This window comes from Wyeomyia smithii, chromosome 2 (genome assembly GCF_029784165.1).
Source record: "Wyeomyia smithii strain HCP4-BCI-WySm-NY-G18 chromosome 2, ASM2978416v1, whole genome shotgun sequence".
NCBI classification, from domain to species: Eukaryota; Metazoa; Arthropoda; class Insecta; order Diptera; family Culicidae; genus Wyeomyia; species Wyeomyia smithii.
Genome location: NC_073695.1, coordinates 158,502,424 through 158,519,489, shown reverse-complemented (window position 1 = coordinate 158,519,489; position 17,066 = coordinate 158,502,424). Strand labels below are relative to the sequence as shown.

The following is a 17,066-nucleotide window of genomic DNA, read 5'->3' as shown; positions in this document are numbered from 1 at the left end:
CTGGACGCAGCACTTCTGCAAATCAATGCTCCCGATCGGAGGCTTGCATTTTTCATCATCAGGATAGGTCCAATAGCGAAGGACATGACCATGCAGCCGATACCAGCGCCGATGCCGTGTTCCGATCCCGGATTCATCCTCGAACATCGTCGATACCTTCCAGAGGACGACTGGACTTTGTGTCCAATTTGATCGCTGGATTTCCTACTTGCAAGTGAATCAGCATCGCCAAACAAACACAACGCGAACACGACAAAAACCCGCAATTGCAGCAGCAAAAAAAGCTGAGTCTGCCCGTTTGACTATATTTCTCCGGAGACACGAACGGTCAAGTTTTTTCCACTCACACTGGAACTAGCGGTAACATACGAAACACACAGATTTTTATTAGAACAAGTAGCGCACGATCAAAATAAAACTTCTTTTTTTCCTTCCCGTTGGTCGAAATTTGACATCGCCAACCAGCGTTGCCGGTGCTATTAATGTTGTGACTGGCTGTCGTGTGTGCCAAAAAGAGAAGCACTCATTTTTATTCGATAAGACTCTATATGTGAATTTGTGTAGGTGTGAAGAGGCACGTTTGCCTTTGCCATGTCAATGACAGCAGTCGCCAACCGTAGGGAACGGTTGGCGGCAAAAATAGAAATAATTCTATTTATTACAACAACAACAAGCGACGGTCGACCGCTGTGCTCTGATTGGTCGAAAAGAAACGGAACGGTAGCGGTCAACCGCTACAACGGTTAGTCTGATACAGGCTTGATACAGGTTAAATTCCCCCCCCCCCCCACTCCCTCCGGGCGAACAGAAATGTGTGTAATATAGTTTCGCTTGTCCGGAGAAAATTCGCGTTCGCCCAAAGTTCCCCTTCAGGTCTGGCCATTCAGGATAGACGTAGAAGTGACAACCCTACGCTTTTTAGTGATTATACCTGTAATGGTATTGTATGTTCCATTAGTCATGTAGTATTATAAAATTTTCAGAGAAGTTTTCACGAATAATGGAATTGTCGTATATAAGTTTCCAACATCTTGGTTATGCCCGATGCAGTGGTTTCGGATTTTGTTCAACTCAAAGATATTCTTGGCCGATTGCAGTACCACTTATATTTTGTATCAACAGCAGTTATTTTTCTAAACCTACCATTTGTTATCGAATCTCCGCATTGTTTCTACGTACTTCAAATTGCTCATATTGAATTCAAAGTTGTTCTAATGCCATCCGATATATCAAGCAAATATATTGTCTGACCCCTAGTTACAAGTACCTAGAAGTTCAAGAAGGGTAAAAAGATAATTACTCGTATGCGTTATTATTATATTACATGAAAATATGATTATCAGAGAAAAATGCTTCAAAAACGTCATCTGTATTGAATCACAGATATTCCATTTCATTATTCAGCTCTATTTTGGGTTCCAAGTGAAATAAAAATCTCGTATGAAATTAACATTTTTTCACGCGTAGTAAACAAACTCAATTAAATGAAATCGAAGGTTGTTTTTTTTTATAGGGGGATTTGTTAGTAGCTTAAGTATTTATGATAAATATTAGTAAATAATGAGTATGTGTGTCCAATCACAAATGGTGACTTCTCAACACTGTTAGTGATTTGTAATTTTAATTGTTAGGATTTGTTTGCTTTCGCAATTAGGACTTATAATTCGTAGGGATTTAAACCTACTTGCCAAGAAAGGAAAGTAAACTTACAACTAACTTAAATGCTAACTTATTGGCTATAAAAAGAGCTTATCGTAGCAATTGAGGATTGCAACGATTTTTGTCGAAAATTGTTAATAATTTTATTTGACATAGCTTCTAATGGTTCAACACCAGTAAGTCTATGTAATTCGAGTGTACCAAACCAAGGAAGACGCTTCAAAATCATTTTCAGAATTTTATTCTGAATCCTTTGGAGCGTTTTCTTCCTTGTTGAACAGCAACTTGACCAGATTGGTACTGCATAAAGCATTGCTGGTCTAAAAATTTGTTTGTAAATCAAAAGTTTGTTCTTTAAACAAAGTTTAGAATCCCTGTTAATGAGAGGATATAAACATCTCGTATATTTGATGCACTTGGCTTGTATACTCTCAATGTGCTCTTTGAAAATAAGTTTTATCGAAGGTTGTTTGTTTTGCATTTGGACTTATTTCTTTCACGCATGCACAACACCTGCTGCAGCTAGCAAAAAGTTGGCTTTGGTCGAAGAAGACAGTGTGTGTGCGGGGCTCTTTCAACTGGATTACGAAAGTATGTTGAAGAGTATACGTTTAAAGATGCCTCGAGACGCGGTGGAAAACCAGATTCGGCGGATTCCACAATAGATAGGAAGACAAGGGATTACTACGAGCGGCATCCTTCTGCATCAACACGAGATGTGGTGGAAAAACTAGATAGTTCATCGACTAAATTATACTCAAATGTCTAACTAGAAACACCACTGTTTCATTCCCCAGTGTTTACTTGAAATGGAAATATGCAATACCAGATTTGCCGAAGTTGCGAGTGTTGTTCTAGATGGGCACGAGTTTTGTATTTTCAAACAGGTCCAAATAAGTTTCCATGAAGCGATGAGTGTGTTTCAGAGAGCTCGCAAGAAAACGCAGTTTACAGATCGTGATGTGATTTCACGACGCATTTGAAGCCTTGAAAATTATCAACGTGTGCATACAGTATGACGGGGAAAAATGCTGCTTGGTAGCTCGTCATATTATTTCTCTACTCGGTATGCGTACAGAAAACTAATACATGTACAGCGGATGAATTGGAGATAGAAGAAACTAGTAAGACCGAGGATATACTGGCGCAGTTTGCGTTGCGAAGACAGTTCGCCTTTTTTCGTTGGGATTTTAACCACTGCGGCTATTATTTTGGCCTTTGTGGAATACCCCTGTTTCTTTGTCGTATCGGTTCAGGATGGAATATTACCATGAGGGGTAACTGCCATGGTCTGATTGTGGAAATTACCCCAATCTGGTATTATTCTTAATATGTAGCAAGTAAACATTTAATGTAAATATAGAGTTTTCCTTTCTTAATTACGTTTCTTTTCTTCTATATAAATGTTTATTAATTACTTAGTTTTTTATCGAATATAATTTCCAAAGTAGAGTTAGAGTTTAAATTTTCATCAATAATTTTTTGCAAAAAGTCTTTGGCTCGAACACGGCGAGCAAGGCCACGGTCGAAGCAGTGATTTGCATAAAACGCAAAGAATGAGATCCCCGGTGCTCAAGTTCTCTAGTTGCCTTTCTCCACCCATGCCACCGACGCGCCGAGTTGCTTGACCTAGCCGAAAAAGTCCACTGACCTTTACACATGCTGAGAGAGACACTTTTTCGCTCTATCCTTTAGGCTGAGGCTGGTTTCCTAGGCTAGGCGACCTTCGTGCTTCTCAGCGCGGTTCGGTTAGACGATTTTCGCGATAATGGTTCCGGAAACGAAGTTACCAAAAGGCGGTTTGTCTGGAATTTCAAAGCTAAGACCTTTCACTTTCGTCTAACTGGTAGAAGTAGGAGTAGTTTATCCTAGCACAGATAGCCAGGTTAACCAGCCAGGATAGTTACCGTGAAACGAATCGTGCGATTAAAAAGTTGTTCGCTGCGTGCGTGCATTTAACGAATAAGATAAGCCGCATATTCTTGGCTAAAAGGCAATCGGCCTGAAACGCCACGCGTGTTTTTTTTTCGTCTCGAACAGTCATCGGGCGCGGACGCGTTTGCTTTTCGCTCCGCAATTAACTTGTATAGTATACATTTTTTGTTTTTTTTCACACCTTGACAACGTCGCGTGTTTTTGCTGACCGTGTCGTAACTCTTCCGCTTAGTGTATTAACGTAAATAACCATGCCGTGCGGTGTAAATTCGTGCAGCATAAACGACGACCGCTTTCTTTGGAAGTGCGAGTTCTGCAGTAGAACTTACCATGCTGCGTGTATCGGCGTACAACGACACCGCGAACTTTTCATCACATCTCATGTGGCGCCAGTGAGTACGGAATGTCAAGAAAATCTCCGGAAGGAAGCTGACGTACGGAAGCTGCTTCATCAACAGGAGCAGCTTGTGGAGGCAATACATCGACAGACGGACGCCAATCATCGAATTGCCGCGGATATGAAAAAATTCTGCTTAGTGTCAGAATTGTTCGACAGTATTGAGCACCTGCTTAATGATGTCAAAGAAACTTTGTCAGCGATTAACAAAAGCAATCAAAACATGTGCAGTGCGGTTGGGCAGCACATAAAGTCGTGTGACAATAAATTGCACACGACATTGACCGGCATCAGCGAGTCGTTTTCAACGATGCCACAAAAAATACATAAATATTTTGACGAACGGCTCTCAAGCCTGACTAGCAATTTTATTAGTTCAATCGCAGAGGCTGAGTCATTGAAACCTCATACAAATAACGACTCAAAACTTACTGAAATACTCGAGGAGGTGAAATTTGTCTCAGGGACTGTCTCCAATCTTCAGGTGACCAACACATGCAGTACAAAACCTCAAAAAAATCTTTAGGAAGAACTAGCTGAAAAATCTTACTACCCGAAAGCGGACCACACATCTCCAGGATGGAGATTTCTGGGTAACAAATGGCAATGGAAGCAGGACTGGTCCACTTATGATGCCAAGCAACGGTCTCGAAGACTACAAGAAAAAGCTGCCGAAAAAGCCAAAAGAAACCGTAAAAAAAGAAAACAACAAATCACTCATACCAGTAAACAAAACAACCAGCACAGCGGTACGCAAAACTATTAACGTATCAACGCATCAGACAAAGAATTACTAGCCACAGCAAAAGTTCAATTTGCCGGGCCACCCTCATCAACCGACCATCCGATAGCTGCACTTTCTGCTCCAAAACTCATCAACTTCAGGAAAGGAGAAACTATCAACCCGTATCGATCTGAAAAAGGTACAACACAGAGCACTACTTCACAGTCAGAACCGGAAAATACTGCTCCGCTGCTGGATCCTATGCGTCCACCGATTGTCAGACTAACGGAGCAATCCGCTGCTGGTGACAAACGCTATCTGAAAGCACGGCTGCGTGATCACAAAATTATGGATACGGTACGAACTTTCCTTGCTTTCCTGCATGATCAGCCAATAACGGTATGCATTCGAGGAATCACCAAAATTAGTGCATCGGTGATGCTGGCAGCTGGAGGACTACCAACTGACTTAAACCTGCTACGTGAAATTTTCCTGGACGTACATGAAGAACTGGGAATATCACGCGATGACGCTTTAGCAGACCTGCAGTCTCATCGGACATCGTTATCCAGTGAACGAACACACCGCCTACAACAACTAAGAGAAAGCACCGACAAATTTTACAAACCGAGTTTTCGGAAATAACGACCCCTTTCGATGAGAAAGAAGAAGACCTACAGGTAACACTCACCAACCCTCAAACATCGTCAACCACCATATCCCCAAAAATTTCTTCACCAACACAAAATGCGACTGAAATTTTGGTTTATTGTCAAAATTTCAATCGCATGAAAGGCCCAGCCAAAATGAAACAAATTTACAACAATCTTTTAGGCTCATCCTTTTCAGTCATATTGGCGACTGAAACAAACTGGGATGAAAGTGTCAAAAGTGAAAAATTTTTTGGAAATATGTTTAATGTATTCAGGAATGACAGGAATCTTCAAGAATCCGAAAAGAAGTCAGGCGGAGGAGTCCTCATAGCGGTCTCTGTGAATTTTAATTCAGAAACTGTTGCTGCACATAAATTCAAAGAATTCGAGCACATTTGGATAAAATCGCACATAGCAGGTGAAACACACGTATTCGCCTCTGTGTACTTTCCTCCACATAACGCTAATAAAATTACGTATGAAAAGTTTTTTAATTGCGCAGAAATTTTTTTATCTGAACTACCTCCAGAAGTGAAAGTTCACATCTATGAGGACTTCAATCAAAACACCACTGACTTCATCTTGGACCCTGAAAACGAAAGCATCCTACTCCCAGTCGTTGGAGATAACATCACTTTGCACTTCATGTTTGACGAAATTGCTAAACTAGGTTTGAACCAGATTAACCATGTAAGAAACCGTGAAAAATGCTATTTGGACCTACTCTTAACGAATATCCATTAAGATTTCTGTGTGACCGAATCAGTTAACCCACTGTGGAAAAACGAAAATTTTCACACAGCAATTGAATATTCTTTATTTCTACATGAATATCAAAGACCCAACGACTGTGAGTATGAGGAAGTCCTTGATTTCAAACTCGCGAACTATGCAAATATTAAAAACAAATTAAACTGTGTCAATTGGCAACAAATTTTTAGAGATGAAAGAAATGTCGAATCATCTGTTAGCGTCTTTTACAAAATTCTGTACAACATCATCTCTCAAGAGATTCCATTGAAGAAAAAACGACGCCACGCTAACACTAAACATCCAGTCTGGTTTAACAAACAAATAAAAAATTTAAAAAACCGCAAACAAAAAGCCCACAAAATTTTCAAAAAACACAATAGCAGTGAAAACCTAGCAATTTTCTTGGAAATATGTGATCAACTGAACTTTGCAATCAGTGATGCATTTGAAGAATTCAATGCAAAAACTGAACTAGAAATTAAGTCTTGTCCAAAGAACTTCTTCAATTACGTCAAAACAAAACTAAAATCAGACAATTTTCCATCAATAATGCAACTCGATGAAAATGTTGGTGCTAACTCGGAGAAAAATTGCAATCTCTTTGCAAAATTTTTCCAGGAAATCTATACCACATTTTCCGAAGAAAATCGCGACCGCGATTATTTTGCATTTTATCCAGAATATCCAAGAAACGTTGGTGTCAACCACCTTCAGGTACAGGATGTTTTGCCAGGTCTAAAAAATTTAGACCCTTCCAAAGGACCTGGACCTGACGGAATCCCTCCAGCACTCATGAAAAATCTTTCGAAGGAACTTACATCTCCTTTGTTCTGGCTGTTCAATATGTCGTTGGAAACTGGAGTCTTCCCAAATATATGGAAAAGCTCAATTTTAGTGCCTATTTTCAAATCTGGGCGTAAATCTGACATACGTAATTATCGTGGAATCGCTATTATCTCTTGCATACCTAAGCTCTTTGAGGCAATTGTCAATGAAAAGATATTTGCTCAAGTCAAAAATCGAATAACTGACAAACAACACGGCTTCTTCAAAGGCCGCTCTACATCCACAAATTTACTTGAATTCGTAGATTACTCATTGAATGCAATGGATAATGGGAACCATGTTGAAGCTCTTTATACAGACTTTAGCAAAGCATTTGATCGTATTCACATACCAATGCTACTTTTTAAACTGCAAAAAATTGGAATTGAGTCTGGTCTCCTGAAGTGGCTTGAATCATATTTAACAAACAGGCAACAAATAATAAAATTTAATGGAAAAAAGTCAAATCCCATTCAAGTTACTTCAGGTGTTCCCCAAGGCTCCCACTAAGGACCACTTCTTTTTATTTTGTACGTAAACGACATTTCCTTCATCCTCAAAAATATTAAAGTTCTAATATATGCCGACGACATGAAGCTGTTTTTGGAAATAAAAAGTCAAGAAGACATCAATGTATTTCAGAATGAAATCCACACATTTTACATCTGGTGTAAGAAAAGCCTACTTGAATTAAATGTAAAAAAATGCAATGTAATATTCTTTAGCAGAAAACTAACAACGCCCAAAATTGTAATTACATTAGGGGATCAGAATGTGAAGAAATGTGATAAAGTTAGGGATTTAGGAATAATCTTAGATTCTAAGCTTAATTTCATCGACCACTATAACACTATCATACACAAGGCAAACAACATGTTAGGGTTCATCAAACGCTTCTGCTACAATTTTCAATACCCATACACTATCAAAACTTTGTATATTGCTTATGTGAGGTCAATACTGGAATACTGTAGCATTGTGTGGTCTCCTCGTCCTGGCGTACATGAAGAAAGAATAGAATCAGTACAAAAGCAATTTCTACTATATGCTCTTCGTAAGCTAGGTAGGACCGCACATCGTCTTCCGTCATATGAAGCACGCTGCATGTTGATTGACATTCAAACATTAAAAGAACGGCGAGAGTACGCGATGCCTTCATTTGTAAACGATATCGTTTCGCAGAACGTTGACTCAGCAGTACTACTTTCTAAATTGAACTTTTATGCACCCATTCGACAACTTCGACACCGTAGTTTATTTGCTCTCAACCATCATCGTACGGAATACGCAAAAAATGGACCTATAAATAGTATGATGAATTCTTATAATCAACACTGCGAAGCCATTGACTTTACGATGTCCCGGTATGAACTAAAACAGTATTTCAAGTCCTTGGGGCTGAGGACACAAAATTAATTTGTTTTATGTTCGTGTATAGTTTAGAAATTATTGTAACCAGTCTACATATATGATTGACGAAATAAATAAATAAAAGGTTATCCTTTAATCTACCAGCAAAATTCGCCCTGGTGTACCATCCACGAGAACCAACAAGATTGACAGCAACCGTCCAACTACCGCTAGTCGGACTGATATCCGGCAAGAGGGCCAACGACGCCACGTGTGCCCAGTACGGTTATCGAGAGGCCGATCAGGGATCGGCAAATGCAGCCTACAGTAACCGAGATAAAGTGAATTGGGCAGAGCGAATTTACAGCAGCAGCAGGAGAACTAGGATCCGCCTGCGCGATTAGCGGCGGAAACAGCGACAGCAACGGTAACGGCGAACCAGATCCTGCGAGCGGCAATGCCGTCTTTCCAACACATGATCAAGTAAACCCCGGGTATTGAGTGAGTAGAAAGCTTTCTTTTATTCGTCCATGCGCATGCGACGGTAAATGTTCCCAAAAGTTAATTAAACGGTAAAAAGGCAAGCGAGTTTGTCAACCGCTTACCCCCCACCTCTAGTCGAGGGTAAAATTGCACGTAATACGCAGTAGTATAATACTAGATGGTATGAGATAAAGAGGAAAGGAAACAAAAGAGATTAGGCCTAGCGATGAAAAGACAGGAGAGACAAATAGCGCAATAAACCATGGTGCAAATTTATTAGAAAAAATGTTACTTCTTTAGCGCCAACCAGCTGACGGATTTTCGATGCGCTTATCACACTAGCATTCTGTAAGGGTTTTCATGCTGTTCGGTGCGTTTACCTTTTGTGAGTTTATTTTACTGGAGAGGCCGACTCCGATTTCGGCCCAGAAAACTCCCGATTCTCTGGTAGGCAGTCGAGTGGGAAGTTGAAGCTTTCCCGTGATGAGAAAACCCATTTGTTTAGTAGTTGTGGAAATCTGGAGCCGTTTTTTAGGATACCGAAGGCGTCACGCCAGTTGGGTCGTTCGACGCGGCTGTTTCGCGGATTACAGCGAGAGTATTGAGTCTGCCATTTTGCTTCCTCTCCCTAGGATAGGGATAAAAAAGGAACCTTCTCCCAAAGGTCCCAGGTCGGGCAATCGTTAATAGTGGGGTCTCTCGCATGAGAGTGGCGCTTAAGCCACCCACTTAGCACCGGGATGCAGGCAGGCGGACCAATTGCAAATGTGAATTCAACTACCCTATCAGGATTTTCAACCAAGGGCTTAGGATACCCTTCTTGAAAAATTGTCTTCTACGATTGTATAGAGCTACACATTTGCATAGCAAGTGTTCAGAGGTTTCAGTTTCATTGTCACAGAAGCGGCATATGTCTGTTTGACACCGCTGTAGCCGTTTTAAATAATATTTAGCTGGACAGTGCCCCGTGACCAGTCCAGTTAATATACTGAGTGATGCCTTGTTAAGGCATAGTATTCTGTTTGTCTTTTGTTTGTTGGGTGTTATGAACAGCTTGGACTGTCTCAAAGATTTTGTAACAGTCCAGTTTTTCTGTATCATAGTTTCTTCCCACCGTCTGTATTACACATTTTGATACTCCATAGAACGGCTCTGGTCCGATATTAGACACTTGAGCCTTGTCTAGCAAGTTTATCAGGTTTTTCGTTTCCTTCGATTCCACAGTGTCCTGGAACCCACTACAGTTCAACCTGGCATTCTCACACTAGTTTGGACTGCCATGTGAATGATTTCAGTGCTTTAAAAGCCGTCCGACTATCTGAAAAGATGCAGATATTTGCATGCATGTAGTGTCTTTTCAGACATTTTGTTCTAGATTACTTTGAAGTGCCCCTTATGTGTACTACTCATACTGCTATTCTTTGTACTGAATACATAAACTCTCTTTTACTTGATTTCTGGCGCCATTATAGTTTGAGATCTCGCATGGTACAGATCGTTGAATAAACATAATTAGTAAATATAAAAGTTGTTTCATATTTTATATCGCAGAATAGAATATGGTGTCAGAAGCTGACGTGTGCTTCTGAAAGTTTCCGGCGTCATCGTTGAAATCGCGGAGAGTTACAAGTAAAACTCCAGAGCGAAAAAGTTCGATCGGGCGTCGCTGTGGTAACCATTTTGCAAATCGGTTTTATTGTTCGGAGGTCTTCATCGAAATGGACCCAAACCAGTTCAGAGAATTTATGGAGCACCAAGCCCAGATGCTTCGCGATCTAATGCAATCGATGCACACATCGAGAAGGAACGACGTAGGTCAACAGCCGCAACAAACATGCGCATCTGGAGTACCTGTTTCAATACCTTCACCGTTAGCGCTTGAGGGAGACATGGTCGAGAATTTCGACTTCTTCGAAAAAAGTTGGAAGGAGTATGCTAGCGCCAGAGCCGGATTTACGATTGTGGGGGCCCGGGGCCCAGTTTAAAGTGGGGGCCCCAGAATAAAACAAACCCGTTTTTTTATCGTACGAGTTAAAAACACTTATTTCTCATTGAAAAGTTACCAAAAATTTGCTAGAATTTTTTCTTGCGAGTTTTTTTTGCAGAGAACTTATTGATTGAATAATCAACATTCAGCTCCTTCAGAATATTGTACTCTCAACCTAACAATGCTAAGTTTGACAGCCTTTCACTCTTCATAGTCGTACGCAACCTATTTTCAATCAGTTTCATCTTCGACAAAGACCTTTCTCCAGTTGCGTTCGAGATCATAAGGCTCAAATAAATAAATGTATGCAACTGCTCGAAATCCGGAATTTTTTTCTTGATATCTGAAAAATAAAAACCTACCGTAATTCGAAAAAAATGCGATCCGCAAACAAAAATTTGCACACAATTTGAGAAAAACTGCGCAAATATAAGGCTACGCTGGCAATAATCTACAGAACCTAGGAAAAAACTAGGGGTAAGCGGGGTAAGACCGCCCCCTTAAGCAATTCTGTTCATAGAAAAAAAAGTTGCGGCTGCAATTTCATTTTTTCTTCGCTAAGAGGTTCTTCTATTCAATACCCGCATTTAAAAAATAAGAACTGAAATATTTTTGTTTATTTTTCAATTTTTAAAAAGTTTTTTTCCAATTTTTAAAAATTCATTGAAAATGTGCAGATCTTTTTTATGCGGGGTAAGCCCGCCCACCAGCGGGGTAAGATCGCCCACCATTTTTTGAGGATAAACAATATTTTTAGGGCCGAAACGGTTGATTTTATCGGTATAGTGTCTCTGACAAAGTTGTGGATGGTATTTTTTTTTCTTTTTAAATAAAATGTACACTGTGAAAAATCTGAAAAAAAAAATTTCTAAGTTTCAACTTATTTTGTTTTCTGATTATTCAAGTTCAGATCAATGTTTGGGTAACTTTTTTGGTTTTCAAAATGAATAGATTTTTCAGAATTGGGGGTTTTAAAGATATTGAATTCATAATATAACTATCTTTAAGCTAAAAATTAAAACTCATTAAACCTGTCTGTATGATTCTTTTGAAGACTTATTATGTATAGAAAAATACTAATAATTATTCTTTCGTTTATTTATATTTTCAATTTTCTATGTTTTTTTTTTTTGAAGAACAAAATTATCAACGACTCTATACACCAAACAAACCGTCAAAAAAAAAATTCTTCACAAAAATTTAGCTATTAATATTTCTATTACTCCATGATCCAACAACCATAAAATTTTAGCTTACCTTTTGTAGATTTTACAGGCAAAAACATATTTTTTCAAATAAATTTGAAAAAAAAAAATATTTTTAATTCTATTTTTATATCTTTTCTTTAAATTGTTTTAGAGTGTGTATTTTTTTCGGAAGTAAAAAACTACTATTTTCAATTCTGCCGGAGACGTCATACCAATCAAACAAACCGCCATGGCTCTAAAATTATTTTGGTTCATTAACACCATTTTCACACAGGTTTACTTTTTTCAAAAATAAGTCTTGTTAAAATATATTACTAGAAAAGCTTCAACCAAATCGAAAATGGTCGATTAACATCGATGTCTTATGTGGCTTGAAGTTGCTTTACTGATCCTGTAAATATTCCCTTTGTAGTGTCGAGGCATTTGGGTCGTGAAGTAAAACAACAAGCAGTTGGATTCGTGGCGATTTTACCCCTTGTATAATGGGCGACTTCACCCCCAGTGGAACATTTTCATATTTGACCGAAAAAGTAGTCAAAATTACAAGATTACTCACGGCCTTCGATATTCCCGAAAGAAGATAGATTCAGGCAAGCGATTAAACGTATATTCACGAACAAAACAATAGATTTTTAGACTGAAAAACCTTAAGTCCCGTTGCCGTAAAACAATAGCCCATTGACTGGTTGCCAGCTGAAAGGTTGTTTTTGATTATTTCTGCGACCGTTCGCGCACTATCAAAACAAAAAAACGTGCAAAATGTTATGTAATTATACTGTGATAGACACGTTAAAGAAATTTTTCAATTATTTTATAACTTGGTAGTAAAACTACAGTGGGCGGTCTTACCCCGCAGGGCGGTCTTACCCTGTTTACCCTTACACACTTCTGCAGGTCAATAAAATCTGCACACGGACTCTGAAAATCTGCATTTTGCAACGCAAATCTAGTGTCCCTGATTCGGATAGGTAAACTTATTTTCGGAATCAACAGCAATGTATTAAAAAACTTGTGGATTATCTTCTTTCCTGCTTGATTTCCCATGCGCGCTGGTTCGATTCAAATGGTGTGTTAATGTGTGTCATTCCAAGAGAATCGAAGGTGAAATCTTATGGATGTGGTTGTGATATTGGCGCTCGCGAAAAAATAACACTGAAGGAAAGTTTCAGATTGAAATGGTCTGTTAAAATTTCCTTACTGTAAATTGAACTTTTGATTGAATCTCATTTTTGATAGAGAAAAGAACTTTTTCTCGTTTTGTGGGGGCCCCAAAAATGTGGGGGCCCGGGGCCCGGGCCCCCTGGGCCCCCCCTTAAATCCGGCTCTGGCTAGCGCCATTGGCATGCAGCAGTGGCCAGCCACGGACAATTCAAAAAAAGTTAGTTTCCTTTTGTCCATAATCGGTGAATCCACTCGAAAAAAGTTTTTCAATTTCGAGCTAACAGATGAGCAGAAAGTGAATCCGGAAGAGACCTTGAAAGCCATCAAAGCAATTGTCGTACCAAAACCAAATGTGAATGTGGATCGTCTAGATTTTTTCAGTGCAGTGCAAATGCAAGGAGAATCCACAGATGATTTTTGCTCTAGTTTGAAGATGCTAGCCAGGTTAGCCAAGTTAGGTAACCTGACTACGGAACTGACAACATTCAAGTTGGTAACATCCAATAAGTGGCCACACCTTCGTTTGAAGCTTATAACCATGTCTGGCATTACCTTTGAGAAAGCAGTCGACTTGTGTAGGGCTGAAGAAATTGCCTCGGCAAGAGCAGTAGAACTCGGTGTATCGGTTAAACAATCGGAAGTAAACAAAATTCGAAAAGATAAAGGAGATTCAAAAGCTTCTAACCCAGATGTAAGTTTTGCGGTGACAGACATGAGTTCGTGAAAGGTGTATGTCCAGCCTTCGGCAAGCGCTGCCATCGTTGCCATGGCAAGAATCACTTTGGGAAAGTATGTAAGCAAGTGGAAAACCCAAGAGTCGAAAGTTCAAAAAGGTAAAGCAAGTGCAAGAAGGGAGTGATACAGAAGGATCGGAATCTGACTGCGATAGTGATGCATCGTCGCAACCGAGTGAAGTAGAATACGAAATCGGAAAAGTATATGACAATTCCAGCAGTGGAGGCAGTGTCTTAGCAGAGTTGGAGCTTAAATTTGCCAAGCAATGGAACGCAGTACTTTGTGAGCTAGATACCGGTGCCAACACAAGTCTCATTGGCTTTGATTATCTCGTTAAGCTGTCCGGAAATCCTCGTCCCTTATTACAACCAACCAATTTTCGTCTTCAAAGTTTTGGTGGCAACCCTATCCACGTGCTGGGTCAGGTAAAAGTCCCATGTCGCCGGCTCGACCGAAAATCCCGTTTGGTGTTACAGGTCGTGGTAGGTGATCATCGTCCTCTGTTATCAGCTAAAGCGTCACGTGAACTAGCATTTGTTAAGTTTTGTCGATCTGTATCATTTCTGGAACATCACGAGAATTCACCGAACAAGCTGATGAACACCTATAGGGTCGAAGCTCAGAAAATAATTAACGACCCTCACGGTCTTTTCTCCGGTTATGGAAAACTGCCAGGTGTAGTTTCTTTGGGAGTGGATAAATCGATAAAACCTTCAATTCAACCTCCACATCGACAAAACCTATCATACAGACCTATCATACAGACTGGGTAAGTAACCTGGTGATTGTTCAACGTGGTGGGCCAGATTCAGGTGTTCGTATTTGCTTGGATCCAGTGCCTTTGAATAATACTTTGAAAAGACCCAATTTGCAATTTGTAACTCTGGATGAGATACTCCCAGAGCTAGGCAACCCTAAGGTTTTTTTGACTGTTGATTATAGTGGCCTTTTTTGCAACATCATGCGATTTCGATGAGCGCCGGGCGGGAAAAGTTTCCTTTTTACTCCAATAATAAGCCATAAAAATTTGAAGTTGATCCAAGCTCATTGAATGAACCCACAAAGCGCTTATTTTGGAAAAATTTGATTCTCATAAAACTCGCTGGTTTTCTATCACTTTTTGCAGTTTTTGGCCTTTGTTTCTTAAAATAGTTGTATATTTTGCGTCGAAATACTCTTTTATTATAAAAACATATCATTAGGGACATTCACATATTACGTGGCGGTAAATTTTGACAATTTTGAGTACCTCCCACCCCTAAGAAACGCAATTTTGCATGGGGGCATCCGGCTGTCGAACACTTCGTTGAATACCTCCCTACTCTGAGTACGTTACGTGATAAATGAATGATCTCTTATATACGTTAGAGGGTCTGAATCTGCCATTCAGTGATTATACCCAAAATCGTACTTAATTGCAGCAGATCCGTGAAGTGAACCGTTAAATTCGAAATGGTGAAGCAAATTCCGACTTCATTGGCAATGTAGTATTCTGGAAATTATAATTTGGAACTTTGCGTATAAATTTAATGTTAGTTTTAGTATTATTATCATTTTTCTAAGAAATAGTTCAGCACTAAAGATCTAGTTCATTAGGACGGTAATATTGTAACAAATATAGTCGGTAGACCTTATGTTGATCTGTTATACCCCTGCTTTTCGAGCAGTGGGTTTCATATATATATTTTTTTTTCAGTGTCCACCTTGTAATAAATGTCACCTAAACGGCAACACTGTCGAAAAATGTGTGACAATAATAAAACGACCTGGAGCTGGTCTCCAGCGTTCAGTTCTGTTTCATACCTAGTGATGGGAAATATCGCCCAAAACGGACATCGATAACAATCGATAATTCCGGGGCTTTTATCGATATTATCAATAAGTATCGATAATTTGACAGCTAAAGTTTGCGTTAAATAAATTTTTTTCAGATGGTGATGAAAAAAAAACTATTTAGGACGGATAATTGAGTTGGATAAATTTCCCATGGAAGGTTATCATGTTAGCTTCCTCACAAAAAAATATTACGTCCTTGCGTGCAGCCTTCCGGCAGTTAACCGGAATATTCGCCAAAGCGCACGAAAACATGCGTGCAGCCATGTTGTTAAGCTCTTTCTTCGTTTTTTTTTTTATTAATTCCTCCTCCGTTTTCGTGACAAAATTGTTGGAATAGATCTTGCGCTTCAAGTTTGCCCAGAAATTCTCGATGGGAAGCAGGTGGGGACATTGGGCGGATTCGCCGATTTCGGTACCACATCGATATTCAGCCGCTCCATCTCCTCCACCGATCGCTTCGAGTAGTTGGTCGACGTAAAATCTGGCCAGAACACTGTGTCTTCGCGCTTATGGTATTTCTTGATGAACGACGCAACTTCTGTCAGGCACTTCGTACCATAAATTTTTCCGTTCACGGCCAGCCCTGAGCGAAAAAAGAGCAACTTTGACATCCCTTTTTCGCTGATTGTTAGCCACAGCCGCACCTTCTTGGGGAACTTGGTCTTTGAAATCAACTTTACCTCGGTGCTCACTTCCTTCGTGGGAGAGGTAAAATACGAAGAACCTTGCTAGTCGTTGCCATCCAGAGTGAGATAGGTCTAGTCGTCCAATACCACTGCCACGTCGCGATTTGCCGGGAAAATCGACTTGACCATCTTATTCAACCGCTGTCGCTGCGTCATTGCCTGCCGCTCCGAGACCAGTGAACGGTACTGCCGCTTCCTGCATGTATATCCATGTTCTCCAGATGCTTTTTCACTGTTTTAGAGCAAGCACCAACCTCTCGGCCAAGTGCACGCAGCAATTTAGCCACCTTTCCCTCGGTCTTCCTCTTCAGCATCCTTTGAAGCTTTTTGTCGCTCAGGGTCGTTGGCCGCCCGGAGCCGGGCTTTCTTTCGATGCTCTGATCGTTGTCCAATAGTGTCAAGATGTTGTAGATGCCAGAACCGGCATACCCGGCGTCCACAAAGTGCCGCACGATGTCCGTTTTTGACGCGGCGGGGTACCATTCTTCGAACGTGCACACTTCACTTTTTTCGCCATCCCAGTTAGAGTTTGACAATTTTTTTTGCTAACTGCTAGTTTCGTCAATGCGATTAAAGGAAAACCCATGAAAAATCGGCAATTTTTGTCAATTTTTTTACCGCAAACGTTATTCGACAAATGCAATTTTGCTATATAAATTTGTTAAAAACAGAGA

General features: G+C 40.0%; 1 protein-coding gene across 4 annotated transcripts in view; it reads right to left on the bottom strand.

Annotated features, from left to right (window-relative positions):
- Window positions 1-1,099: 1,099 nt before the first annotated feature.
- The window catches only part of LOC129721825 (uncharacterized), a 669,416-nt gene continuing 653,449 nt past the window's right edge, over window positions 1,100-17,066 (bottom strand). For 3 of the 4 annotated variants that reach the window (XM_055674846.1, XM_055674847.1, XM_055674845.1), the window contains exon 6: window positions 1,100-1,267. In XM_055674846.1, the coding sequence (XP_055530821.1) occupies window positions 1,190-1,267 (78 nt within the window). In that variant the 3' untranslated portion in view covers window positions 1,100-1,189. The remainder of the gene's footprint in view (window positions 1,268-17,066) is intronic. The other variant, XM_055674849.1, reaches the window with a different exon arrangement.